Here is a 14,724-nt window from a genome sequence, read left to right on the forward strand (position 1 = left end):
CCTTGCACTGGATCCAGAGAGAGAGAGAGAGAGAGAGAGAAAGAGAGTGGAGAGACACGCTGGTGTTTCGTTTTGCAACTCAACTGCATTTGACCGACATTCTTCAATGAATCAACACCAGAGAAACCTGAAGGTAAGTAGCACAACTGAAAACACCCTGCAGGGATTTATCTTTATATCTTTTGTTGTTGCAGCGATCATCAGGAGTCCAGCACCGTTTTCTTGAAGAAGTGTCGCATGTATTTTTAACTGTAGGGTTCGGGTCTTGGTGCTGACTCGGTTCGCGCAGCATTCTCAGCTAAATATTGATCTGAGCGTTTTGTTTTCGCCGTGCAGCGTGTGAGAAAAAATGTGTGTCTGCAAAACACAAAACGAGACTGTGATATTAGTAGTTGACCTGCAGGTCTTAATGTAAGTGGAGCAGTAGGCTAAAGGAGAGGAGCTATAGCGTGGCTGGAGAGAGTGAGGTCAGACAGGGAAGAGCAGGTTGGTGTGATGGATGGAGCAGGTCAGGTCTCTGTGGGTAATGCTAATGATCAGACATAGATTATCCAGGCTTTAGACCTGACTCCTGCTATGATCCACTGAACTGAGAGGTGACAAGGAAGACGGTTTAAAGAAATGTGTGTTTATTATTTTATTTTTTTTTAACAATTATCATTTATTTGTTAGTTTTGGGGCAGATTTTGTGCTGTAATAATTTCTGGCATCAAGAAAAAGAAACAGAAAAGGAAATAATCCACATTCTCAAATGCTGGAAAAGCTGTTGTGTAGTTGTGTTATAGTGCTGTTATGCTGACTCAGACTCTAGCCATTTAATGGAAGTGGTTTTGAAGAAGCAGAATGTGAAGTTGTAATAAAGTTATGCCTTATTCAGAGACTGACTGAACCATGATAGAAATCCTTTGCTCGATTTAACACAGATAATGGTTTCATTTTCTTCTCCTCAGTTTCATTTACCACACATAAATACCTCACACTGTCTTTAGTTTCCTCTCACTTCTTTGCAAAGCCCGAGGAGGAGTCAAATGCACAGTGTTTTAGTTACTTTTGAGACAATTCCCATGTCCTCAGCCTCACCTTTAGGCTACTTAGAGAGGAGGGAGGGGAGGTAAGACAGGAAGGGATGGATCAAATAAAGGTGAGCAGACTGAGGGCATGTCTTTCACACTCAGCTGTCTCTTGTCCTGATTGATTGGTGTCTGATGATCAGGTTGTCCTTGAGACGATGCAGGGGGGAGCTTTCCTTCTTTTATTCAACTCAGATTGTTGTTTCAGCTTTGCAGCTGTGTGAGGGTTTACACCATTTAGCATCTGGCCGCACCGCTCAGACACGTGGTCGATGGATTCTACCCTGTACATAAAATATACGTGTGAGAAGTGTGGTTTTTGCGTGTATCTGAATCGGCTGCTGCCATTATCGATCCCAATATCACAGACTTCCCATGTCTATGGATCGTCCAGTCCATCTGGCTCAATCTTCCCAATCCCCTCCAAGTCATGTTAATGTGGAGGTTGACACTGCATCAAAGTAGGGCAGTGGAGCCCCTGGCCTTGGCTGTAGCTGCTGTTCTAGATGCTGATGCATGTGTGATTGATTCATTACATCTGACCTCTGCAATGTCTGAACAGGGATCAATTCTGCAGATCTCTGCCAGGAAAACCACTCGCAGCAGTGTGTGTGTGTGTGTGTGTGTGTGTGTGTGTGTGTGTGTGTGTGTGATTGTGTGTGTTTTGTTGTGGTGCTTGGGCTCAGGCGCGTATGTATGTGTGTGTGTTTCTGCAGGTAAGACAGTTTGTCACAAAGCCCATGAGTGTAGTGTACCGGTGCGACCTTCAAGGTCATTTTATAGGACAGAACAGAGGAGAAGAAGGAGGAGGAAGGGAGGGAGAAAATAGAGATGATAAGTGGAGTGAAGGAGGGAGAGGAGGGGAAGTGTGTCAGTGTGCCTTTCAATATCATGTTGTGTATTTATAAACATGTATTGCTTCTTTCTGTCTTTTATTTGGACAAAAGTGTTCTGTAAAAGTAATTAAATGTGTGTGAGACGAGAGAAGGAGGAGGAGGCTGCACTGATTTCACTAACTGGTGTTGTGACTCATAATTAAGCAATTTGGAGGTTTGTCTTTGCTTCGTATGAGGATGGTGCATATGTTGATGTGTGTGTGTGTGTGTGTGAGTGAAGTCAGTGTGAATGAAGTGTCAACACATGCAAACACACATTCTCAAATTCACGCTGTCTTTGTCTGGAAGGTGGCAATGAGCTTGTTGTGGCTCCTCCCCTGCAGTCACGGGCAGGACATCAGAGGGTGAACAGAGAGGCACGCCCCCGCTGATGACACACACGCACACACACACACTTCCCTGTCCTGTAGGGAGTCAACATGAAAGACCTTTTTTGCACTTGTGTGTATGTGTGTGCATCTGTAGCCACTTTAAGGGAAGTGCCGCAGATTTTCTCGTGCATTTAAATTATATTAGTCAGCAGGCTACAGCTCTTATTAAGCAAATTAATGCCACTCTGCGAATGAACTCAAACCAAGTTTGTGCAGCAGTGTGTTTATGAGGACAGAACTCTTAAGTGCTATACTTAACTTGACTGTAAAGCCACACAATCATTAATTTTTTATGATACTTCTCCAGACTGTACATTGATTTTCTTTTTGAGCTTTGCTCCCAAAAATAAACCTATCTGCCAGAACAGCAGCATATGTGAATCCTTAAACTGAGCGTCATACCTTAGGAAGTCTTTGCCCAGCCTGCACTCTTTCACCTTCCTTTGTCCAATGCATGAAAACAGTATTTCTGTCACACACACACACTTTTTTTTTTTTTTGTTGCACATCATTACCACCCCTAAAAAAACCTCAGCGCGCTCTATTCTTTGCTCACCTCTCACTGATCCTTTGCCAGTTTTCCCTCCCCCACACCCCTGGGGTTTGCCACTTGCACATTACACATGCATACACACACTCACACACATTGCAATACAAACTAGAATCCCCCACATCCTCTCCACCCCCTCTCCTCACTCTCTGCAGCATCATTTGTTTCTATTATCATTTTCCCCCTAAAATAAACCGAAGTGACTCAGCCTGTCTAAGTTGCACTCAGCTTTTCTTTGTCTGGGCTGCCTCACCTTGCCAGCTTTATGTCTGACTGTGTGCGTCTGTGTATGTGTGTGTGTGCGTGAATTTGCCAACTTACTTACGGTCCCACAGAGAATTCTGCTATCACTGAATTCTTTGTCTGCAACTGCTTTGCATTTGAAGTGAACTCCTTCCCTCTCCTCTTTGTCCCTTCATACAGTTTCACCCGCCAGCCATGCAAGAGTTAACATTTTTCTCTGCGACAGGAGTGAGGGTAGTGGGTGGAGGGGCTCTGCTAATAACAATGCGGTGCAACCAGCAACCAGCGTGGTCAGACACCCTTTTTCTCCTCTCTCCTACATGCCACCCCTGTCTGGATCTGAGTCTTAACTGCAGGGCTCAGGGAACCAATAAACACAAGTCTCATGTGTTCCTCCTTCTCCTAATTCACTCCTCCAGACTGAAGCAGTCAGTGTATCTCTAATCACGCTAATCTCCCTACCAGTTCCTCTTTGTTTTTTTTTTTGCACCCAACTCATCTTATTCCCGTTGTCATTTCTCTTTTCATTTCCTGCACATTTGTCTTCCGTTTATCTATCTCATCTACAATCCATCTTTACAGGCTGCGTAGCACAGCACAAGCAGACAGGCAAAGCAGGACCATGTCTGACTGAGCGGAGATTCATTCCTAGTACTTGCCAAAAGCAACACTGAAAAATATAATTAAGGAGATTTTTCACTTCAAGGTTGTGTTTGCAAGCCACATTTTCTCCCAGTGTCTCTTTGTCTCTGTTCCTGCTGCAGTGATAGTCACTGCCTGTGTGTGTGTGTGTGTGTGTGTGTGTGTGCATGTGTGTGTGTGTAGGTGGTACTCATGGTACTGTATGTGTACCTTTGCAAGCACACATGTGCAAGTGCATGCATTAAGCTCACGTTGATTTCGGGAAGTGACGTTTTTAGTTGAGGTTTGGAATGTGATCATGTGTTTGTCATCTTGTCAACTGTGTGAATAACAAAGAGACAAAGCTTGTGTGTGAACATGCGTTGATGGATGGATGTGTGAACACGTGCCTCCATTTTTCATTTCGCCTCGGCTAATAAATCCTATTATTGGTATTTTGTGATTTTCCGACGATTTCATAGCAGGTAGCAAATACCGCATGCCTGCGCCCAATACGGAAATAAATCAGCTTTTATTGCAGATGATCTGATTTTCTCATTCTCCTTATTCAGTTAGGTATGACCACCCACTCTGACCCAAGAGATGCTGCAGAAATCCTGTTACAGTTCCCCCTTGCGATATAGAATGACTCCCTCTGGGGTACAAAAAGGCGTCCGTTTCTGTGTGTATGTGGGAGTGCAGTGGGAGAGACAGACAGAGGTGGCGAGAGGAGGGATTATTTGGGCAGATGTAGTCTGCTGCTGTGCCTTCTATGAGGATGAAAATTGGATTGATCACTTTGCCCTGCCCTCATTAACTCTGTTATTAAGGTGGAAGAGGAGATGGAGGGAGGGAAGGCAGAGGAGGAAGAGACAGAGACAGGGATTCAAATATTTTCTCATAAAGCAATAAAACAGGATGGGAATAACTGGGGGGACAAAGCTTAACTGAATACAGTTGGGAGCTATATTGTGCTGCAGTCAGGGAAGCAAAGATTGTTGATTCGGAGCGGCACTGTTGCTGTTTTTTGATGCACATCTATAGAAAAAGTGCAGAGCAACTGGAGGATACTATTTCTGGATATTTCCCGGCTCTGCTTCACTGTTCTCTGTGATGGTAATCCCTTTGCTAGTGAGCTATTGCTTGGTTCACACATACAAACACTCAGGCGCAGTTCAGTGAATCACCACTTGTGAAATTCTGTCTACAGGGTGTCTATTGTGTCTTCTGTGAAAACGGAGCGTTTAGCTTATTTCAGTGCTATTTCTGTCTGTGTTGTGTCGCTGACAGAGATGGGAGGAGAAGGAACGGATGACTAAAGCTTAGCTTATTTCTGAATAGACTTCCTCACTAAGCTTTATCCTACTGGATGATTATATGTGAATAGAATACGAAGTACAAGGAGAAAGGAATACTACTTTTTTCACACCAAAATGGTCGAGGTGGTGGTTGTTTTTTCACATGTGCAGCATTTGTCAGGTTTTTCACGCAAAAGCCTTGAATGTATCTACATCTCTGTAGAGCGTCAATATTCACAAGTTCACACTCACACACTTGCACACACTTTCACATGCACACATTTCTAACACAATCCAAGAAAGCGTACAAGGACATGCAAGGATGATGTCATTAGAGATTAATTACATGCTTGCAAAGACACAGCGTGTACTGTATTAGAGGATTTAGAGTTTCAACTTTAAGGACAACTGCTACAGTGCAATCTAATGTAAATCCTGCACTAAATCTAATTATGTCATGTGCTAACACTCAGGAGTCATGAATTATGGTTACGCTCACATCGCCGCTCTTTCCATTTCTTTTGCCTCTAATACAGTGTGCTGGAATTCACATGTCTACAGATGTATGTGTGCCTATATGGATGAAAGGGAGATGGCACAGGGGGACTGTGTGTGCTTGTGTGTGTGTGTGTGTGCATCGCTGGGGTTCCCCTGGGACCAGCGAGCTATAAAACCTGTCTGCTCTCCAGTGGGGGAGGAGAGGAATAAAGCAAAGTGCCAAAGACAAATGGCTCCTGTAACAGCCACATGTGCTGCTGGACCGACAACAAAGATGCTGTGGGGGTGTGTGTATGTGTGTGTGTGCATGTGTTGATGGGTCTGTCTGTGCAGGTGAATGTCTGCGCTCATATGTACATACAGCCTTTATGTTTCAACACATGTACACATGTTTTGGAAAATGCAAACCACCTCAGTGACATGAAAACACGTTATGTGTCACACTTCCGACCTGGCTTGACTTTGCAGAGTCAATGAGTGAAAAACATACGAGATTCTGCAGCAAGTTTTATATTTTTTTCCTCTGAAAAAAAAAAAATTACTTTTGATCCACTGAATGAAAATAAGATTCACAATCCCCACATCTTGACAAGTGAAATCCTGGCGTATATTTTGATTCTCCACTATGAAAACCTAAGGGACTGTATGACAATTATCAGGATAGGGACGGGGGTTGAAGCAAGAACCTCTCCAGCATTATAAATATTTACTTTTTTATTCTTTTCTTTTTAGTCGTCCCATTCCCCAATTTCACTTAATAAAGATATATATGTATTACATCAGATGATATATAGCCCATGCGATCAGATGTCTGATTGTCCCTCAGATCAATTAAATGATTCGTGACTCCAGTTCAAAATAAACACTCAAAAGAAAGAAAGAATCCAGCATGAGGAAAATGTTGAGAACCTTCCATGCTCTCCTTATAAAATTGGACTTCCATCCCTTCAGCAATATAAAGAAAATTAATTAAAGAATAAAAATACAAATCCTCTGCCCTATCCGACTCCCCTTCCAATAACTTTCATACAGTCTCTGAGAAACAAGGACAGGAAAGTCCACTTATACCTCTTAGATTCTGGCCTTACTGCTATCATGAGATTTACTACCTAAAATGGAAATGTATGTTCCATCAATGGGAGTAATTTAGCACTCATTAGCATTGTATATGCTAAAAGAATTCAATAATTACCCCACTGTGCTCTCTTGGGCTTGTATCAGTAAGTCACTTCAGAAACAGAGCTCTAGCTTGCACTATAGAGGTTTGAATGATGCATTCCCTTCCCTCAGCCTAATTAGAAAGCAGCGGCTCTCCTGCATCAACTCTCTTCCTTTATGTATCCATCTGCATGTCTCATCTCTCCCACTTCATGTCTGTGTCTCAGTTTTTCACCCACACAGACCTGCTTACATTCAGAGAAGGAAAAAAGAAAAGAGGGTGAGGACAGCCTTTCTTTCTTTTTTTTCTCCCATTTCGACTCCACTCTTGATTTTATTTTTTTGCCCTCCATTTCCAGTGAGTCCATCATGTTGCGTTCTCAGCTCGTTGGTTCCCTACTGAGAAGGGCTTTCTCTGGTTAAATGCGGCACTTGATAGGTTAGGAGCCCGGTGAAAACCACAAATTCCTGTCCTTCACGGACTTTGATCACTGCTGAGATATGGTCTTATCCTGCCCTGTGCTCTCATCACTTCAGCAATCCGTCTATCTACCCACTTGCAGGGATATGATTGCTCCTAGATGAGTAATATGTACCTGGCGGGGGAAAAAAAATCCCTGGCTTTCACTCAGCTATTCCACTGTGTGTAGTTTGTGTGCACCATGTGCTCCTGTGGGTCCATATGTCTTTATGCACGACTGTGCACAGGTGTGAGTTCACACGTGGAAGCGTTGCACAGTAGAATGTATGCATGAGCTGTGAGTGTAGAAGCATAAAGCTGACCTTCAGGACAGCCCGTCTCTTTCTAACGCTGACCTTTTCCCCTGATGGAAGACGCAGAGGTCAGGACGTGTACTCTCCAATTCCCAGGGATATGACATTGCCATGACAACAGAAGCAGGACTGTTGATTTTTTTTTCTCCCTGCTGTTTTCCCAGAGGAGTTCAGACCGAGTAGTTACTCCAACTTTGTGAAACAAAGGTGAACCAAGCCTTCATTGCATATTCCAGCCCAGATCAACTCAGCATGCATATATGCAGGAATAATCAGGCTTGTCCTCCTTGGTATGCTGTGGATTTCATCACAAAGTCAAATCTGTTTAATTTTGAAAGAAGTTACCATATCATCATCATCAGGTTAATTTATCTTATTTTTTCATTGTAGAAAAGCTGATAAATATATAAATTAGCTATCATACTTGCTTGTAGCGCCAGTGGCAACAGTGCGTACACAACTCATACAGTTAAATATGGGCCCTGAGTACTCTCTTGTTTTGCAGTGTTTCCTCTGCTCAGAAAGGAGCTTGATCAAAGATGTTCATATTTGTTACACTTGTAATTGCGTGATTCACATTCAAGTCAAAGGAAACATCAGCTCCTCACCAACAGCAGTCCTCCTTTATACACTCACTCCCATGTGATCCTTTTTACTTTTTGCATCTAAGTAAGTATGTCACCAACATTAGGGAGCGCGGCAGCAGGGAGAGCCTGTCAAGTTTTTTTTTTTTTCAAACAAATCTCTCCTGAAGCATCCACCTAATGTTTTTTTGCCTTTTATCATCACATCAGGTCATTTCGTTCACATCGTCAAACGGGTTCTTTTGTTCTCTGTCTGGTTATGTTTTGGGTTTTGCCAGATTGGTTTTGTCTGCCTCTACTGTAAGGTGATGTGCAGCTTTGCTGTGGTTCAGCCACTGTGACCGAGCTCATAGCGCTCAGCTTCCCAAGACTGCTGTCATCAGCACAACCTCCAGTACTACATCAGTGCCATAATTGATCTGCCACCATGTCCTCTCAGAGAATTCCCTCTCTCTCTAACACGACTCTCTGTCTCTCTCCCATCCCCTCTCCTAATATCCACCTCTTCGTATTGTGTGTTTTATAATTGGCTAATTATTTGATTGTGTGCACCAGCTAAGGGTAAATATTAGCAGTGTTCACAGAGAGCACAGAAGACAGTGTGTGGATTATAATACATGTTTGTCTATTTGTCTACCACAGTGAATTTCTCCTCTGCCTCTCTGCAATCTCTGCAATGGCGCCCCAGTTGTGGGCTGGGGGGGCCATGGCCACCCTGATGCAATTGTATTCTGCCAATAATGTGTTTATGAGGCTGTGGTGTGCTCATTTTTGAAGTTAGCATTAAGGTAGTGGTATCTCATGAAACTACACAATTTAAGCCATCTGTTGGTACCTACCTTGTAAGCAGCCATTGTTGGGAAGGGGGCTGAATGACAGATATCTGAATGAGAATGGTTTCTATGGGTACTCACGAGTCTCCCCTAAACTTGAGAGGGCTTGTTCCCAGTTAATATTTTGTTTGTTAAAGTCAATGTACTCCTTTAAATTAAAGATTTATATTTGTCTTTATGAGGAAACGGACAACAATTTGAAGAACACTTAATCATCTAGCATATATAGATACATAACACATTAAAACAATATTGTTGTGGAACTCAAAATATTAACGGCACTGGTGTTTGTCTATGCACATGACATAATAAGTAATATTAACTGTTAATTAAGAAACCAAGTATATCGGTATGTGATTCCTTCACTGTCATATTGGCATAGATTTCAACTAGCTTTTATACTTAAACAGCATAATAGAATTCCTGAAATTCAGTTATGGCTTAATCTTGGATCTAAAGCAGAATATTACAAGCACAATAAACAAATGCTTATTTTGACTAATGTCTGATATCATCATCTGATCCTTATATAAAATGTAATACAGTATTAAAAGTTTGGATATTTGCTTATGAACATTTCAGAGTAAGATGACCTTCTTCTAACCTTACTCAGCTCACCGAGTTCCCATCAGCCTCTTTTAACAGGCTCTTCAGGAAAACATCTCCAAATTACTTCTAAGATGACCTTCAGGAATACAAATCATATCCTTGAATGTTTCCCCTCCTGGTGCATTTGGACAAACTGTAGCTCTGCACTCGATGCATCACATGCGCCACAGGCAGTGAGAGCTGCCTTCTTAGCAGTTCACTGATATCGCTGCCACAGGACACATGGAGAAGGCACCTGCTAATGAGAGCAGACTCCCCCGCTGCACATATAATTAGAGGGTGGGAGTTTTATTTGAACTTTGGAAACAACTCAAATATTCAGTGTGATGGTTTGAAGACACATATTTGACTACATAATGACCATCTTGGTCTAAATATACGACACTCACTGCCTACACAGACAGATGACTGTACATTTAGCTGACAGTTTTGATGGACTATGACTGCGGTCTAACTTATATGAGTTCTGTGTATGATGTAGGACACAGGCTGTGTGTTACAAACAAGTAAACAAAAGATGTTCTCCTAGCTGGGCAAATGGTTTGCGGTTTTAATCCGTCTAGTTCAAGGCAGAAGGAGAACTCCTCACAGAGCTCTTGCATAATTATGGAAAGACTGAAATGTAAAGAGACACCCGGAAGTCTTTCCTCTGAGAGCAAAAACATAACAGAGTCATTTCATGTTGTCAGAGTCAAAGTTTTCTTCGGTGTGTTGATGTGCGGTTGTTTATTGGTTGTTTGGGGGGTTTGTTTGTAGCCTACCGCTGTAATTAAGCTGTGCACTGACATGATATGACAAAAGCTCTTTGCCCTCCTTGCCATCTGCTCATCTTTTGACTGTACCTGTTTCAATGGCACCACATACAGTCGGTTACTCTGAAGTGGTGTCTACTCAGAGTGACACAACCATTTAAATCTCTGCACATCCTGCAGAATGTTGCCTTTTAAATGAAGCACAACTTGCTGTTGCTGTGTACAATCGAATTGTGGCAGTGGCTAAATCAGCCATATGGCGTGTTAGAGAAGACATGTTGAGAGAAGAGTGTTAACCCCTCCTGTAGTGATCAGACCTACGGTATGGATTTATCCCTCCTGCGTTGGTGTTTCTACTCCCACACATAATTTTCATGTTCTTCACATAGGGAACATGCATGCACTAGATATAAGACACACCGTTTGCTTGCATCTTATATTCTATAAAACCACTCAAACACACTGTTATTGCAGCGGTTTTCACGCTATCCTCATTGTGTCTTCTATTTTTCTGTGTCTCCTGAGGAAAAAAAAGCTCATTACAAAACACTTCGCACCCTTCCCTTTCTTCCTCCTCGCCTGTCTACATCAGACATCCCCAGGGTGACGCCTTCACTTACATACAAACAGTCTGTAGCCTCAGCTATCCTCCACTCCACATCTCTCCTCTTCCTGCCTTGTAGTGAACATCCATCATAATTTGATGATTGCCTTCCTATTATCGGTGCTATTCTACGCCTGCTGGTTACAACAATTAGGCTACTGTATTAAATTACTATATATAGACTTGCGAGCAGTGGCAGATCATCCTATAGGCGACATAGACGCCCTCCAAAGGCAAAAGCAATCAGGGTGTAAAATTTGCAAAGTTGTACACACCATATTCTGTTATTGTTTGTTTTTTATGACTATTGTTTGTTAGGTAAGTTGTTTATTTTTGTCAGTTTGTCATGGTGGGCACCGAATGTGCAACTTCCTGTTGTGCCTCAAGTGTCTTTTTGTCCCATGGGCAGCAAGTAAAGGACACAAGATTGCAGACTATGCACAGCTGATCTCAGAAATTGCTGCTACCCAGACCAAACTGAATATAAAATACATTAAGTGGCTCCGGGGGGGGGGGGGGGGGTCACGGAATGAGTTCGACAGAAATAGCTGCATTTCAGGCATACTTGTTGCCCTTCCTCACAATTTCCTTTCCTTTTATTTCAGATTGAATGGACCTCCATCTCCCCAAAGAGCCATCAAAGACAGCTTTGTTAGCTCACAGTAAATGCAAGATAAGTGGCAGGTTGAAGTGAAAAAGGTTCCATGAGATGACATTTCGTCCTTGGAATAATCAACTGAAGGGCCATCATCGCGCAGACCCTGAAGAGGAGAGACAGGAAGGGAAGAAACACTTGTAACTCCATAAATGGCCTCAGCACCCCACTGGTGTCTTTAAGTGCGCCAAAAGAATTGGTCAGACATGAGTCTCCCAACTGGTTTTCAAGAACTGAGGGTCAATGTTGACAGAGGAGAAAAGATTGGAAACAAAACCCAGATCCAGTTCCCCCAATCTGGGGACAATAATGCCAACCAATTAACTTCAATTGGTGATCAAGAAGGGAGAGGATTGATTGAGGAGACAGGTTACAGCACAAGCTCCATTCCTCCTTTGGTCTCGCAGAGTGAATCCCCTGACAAGTTAGTAATCTGGGACTCTGAGCAGCAATGTTTGGAGCCTGAGCTTGGAGAATTTGACCTTTTGGAGTGTCAGGAGATACATACATTCTTGGGAAACAGGGATCAGGAGGAGGAGGATGATGATGGAGGAAGCATAAGGGATGGAAAAGACGAGGGCCCCATGTCCATATCCTCAAGCTCAACTGCCAGCTCTGCTTCGACAGGAGTGAGGAGAAATGACAACGACAACAACAAAGTGGAGAGCAGACAACAGAGGGGCAGAGAGGTGCAGAGAAGGATTGCCTGTCACAGCACTGAAGAGCTGGACACATGTGTGACAGGCTCAATAGAGAAAAGGGACACCAGGTCAGGCAGAGCAGGAGATAGGGAGAGACGGAAGGGAGGTCTGAAGGAGTCCAAGTCTGAGACGAATGTGTTCGTCTCCAGTCTGTCAGCCGTTACCCTCAGCGGGAGCCTGTCGAGTGCTCTGGATAGTAGCGGAGAAGTGCAGTCTCTTGTCTCTCTGTCCAATACAAACAACACTACCTCAGCCCAGACCAGACAAAGGGCAGCCCCTGTAGATGCCAACCAGAACTCCCCACCATCGCATCCTCAGGATAAACATGGCTGTCCTCAATACTACAGCCAGGATCAGAGACAGGAGGGGGGAAGTCATCATAGAAATGGATTGTCCTCTGACGTGGGGCTGGGTCAAAGGAGGAAGGCAGGATTTGAGGAGAGGGTGCTGCCACCACGACGGCAACAGCTTGTCAGACCTCTCTGTCAGACAGAGGTGGGAAGAGCGAGAAGCTCAGCAGAGCCCAGTGCTCAACAAGCTGAGACAGGGCAACCGTCTTCCCCCAACCCCTCTCCAGAGTCACACGGCAATGGGTCAAACAGAAAGTTTATAAAATCGGCTTTACGTGAACCATCAGATTTCTCCAACCTGTACACTGCATCTGGAGTCTCACAGCCCAGGCAGGCAGCCCAGAGGGAGGCTCCACCTGTAGAAAAACAGCCAGCTACAACTGCGTGGCGCAATTCAAGTCCTTCCAATCCTTCCACTTTAGATAAGAGACCCCAGACTCAGCTCACATACAGAAGGAATTGCACCAGTCCAAACAGGACAGGGGTTGATTCCAGGTCATCTACCCCTCCCCAATCCCCTCTCAGGACTCCCCAGGGTTCACCACGCAGGCAACCCTCCATGTACCTCGTTTCCAGGAATGTCTCTGGAGTGGTTAGACATGTCCCGTCAGGATGCAACCCTGCTGTAACGACATCAGCTCAGGGCTATGGCAACAGTTGCATGAGAGCACCAGTCAAAACTAATATAAGCACAAGTGGAATCCCCAAAGCGCCTCTTAACAACCAGCAGAGCTCTAACCACAACTCCAGCCCCAAAGAGAGCTCCCCATCACCTAAACTTAAACCTAAAGGAGTTCGGCCCAAAATCATCACCTACGTCCGTAAGAATCCTCAGTTTAAACCCCAGGCTGCTGACGGACCTTATCAGGTATCCTCTCTGCCGTCCAGGCTGTCAGCATACACACACGGCCAAACACCCACATCCTTCAAAGACATCTCTAAAGACCCCTCCAAGCCCGACACAGAAATCAGAGGAGCACCAGTGCTTAGTGCCTCCAATCTGCTTTATGACAAGTACCGCCAAGAGATGCAAGCAAACATGTTCCCATCAGGAATGCTAAGCAGGAGCATCAGGCCCCCTGGACACACACACACCGTCCCCCCTGCACACACACACAGCCACACGGCGCCCCCGAAACTGGGCAGCAAAGCAGACAACTTCTACAGGGCACCGTCAGAGGTGAGTGTACAGTCTTCACTGTATGCATCTCATTTCAAGATTTTTAATATAAATCTTTCTTAGAAAAATGAAGCTTTCATTCTGACTCCTATTGTAATTTGGCATTGTGCGTACTCTCATTCAACAAATGATTTTTCTATTATGCTTAGACTCAGCACATTCCACTATCATAGCACATTAACACAAGCAGTGAAGAAAGGACAGGATTTAATTATGATGGTACCCATATCAATTAGCAGGAGATAATTACTTTAGGATACACATTATACTGTATTATATAAGTACAAAGACAAACCTCTTCTGTTAAATTTGTTGATTCGGCACATCAGTTTCACTAGCTGATGTCCATAATTTCAATCCCCCGGTATACCACCATGTATAATTGATCACAGATCTTTCTGCATTTTATTCCCACTCTCTCAAGGGCTTCTCATTATCGCTTAAAAATCATCCCTTATTGATTCTGATTAAATAGCTTCATTTGGCATTCATATTCAAACAGCGTCAAACACCAACACGCGGAAATAAATAGTTAATGCATTCTGAAGAACAAAGCCCACAGGGACAAGAGGATTCTCAATACTGTATATGTCACTGCATGTACACTAGCATTTTGTCCAGCACACAGATTGTTGAGAGACAAGACGTACTCTTGAATTATGCTGGTGATGTGAGACAGTTCATGTTTATGGATCTCAGCTCTCCTGCATTTCATGAGACTGGTTGTTACTTTTACTCACAGCATATTTGTGGACACACTACAGGATGGAGGAATTCTTGTTATCACTTATTATCTACTGACATAGTTGGCTTCATGATATTTTCATTTCATTTTGTTCATACAGAATGTTTGATAACAAAGAGACTTAAGTCTATAAGGATGCAATTATAGATGGAAAATATAATTATGCTGTGGGTTAATTAGGTTACAGGATGCATTAGTGTTCGTGATATCACAGGCAAAATATACAATATTT

At 43.4% G+C, this 14,724-nt stretch overlaps 1 protein-coding gene across 2 annotated transcripts in view; it reads left to right on the plus strand.

The window, feature by feature from the left end:
• Nucleotides 1-14,724, plus strand: part of mtus2a (microtubule associated tumor suppressor candidate 2a) — a 44,695-nt gene continuing 29,971 nt past the window's right edge. For both annotated transcript variants that reach the window (XM_078172472.1, XM_033649221.2), the window contains exons 1-2: nucleotides 1-133; nucleotides 11,467-13,747. In XM_078172472.1, the coding sequence (XP_078028598.1) occupies nucleotides 11,723-13,747 (2,025 nt within the window). In that variant the 5' untranslated portion in view covers nucleotides 1-133; nucleotides 11,467-11,722. The remainder of the gene's footprint in view (nucleotides 134-11,466; nucleotides 13,748-14,724) is intronic.

The sequence above is a fragment of the Epinephelus lanceolatus genome, chromosome 11 (genome assembly GCF_041903045.1).
Source record: "Epinephelus lanceolatus isolate andai-2023 chromosome 11, ASM4190304v1, whole genome shotgun sequence".
Taxonomy (NCBI): Eukaryota; Metazoa; Chordata; class Actinopteri; order Perciformes; family Serranidae; genus Epinephelus; species Epinephelus lanceolatus.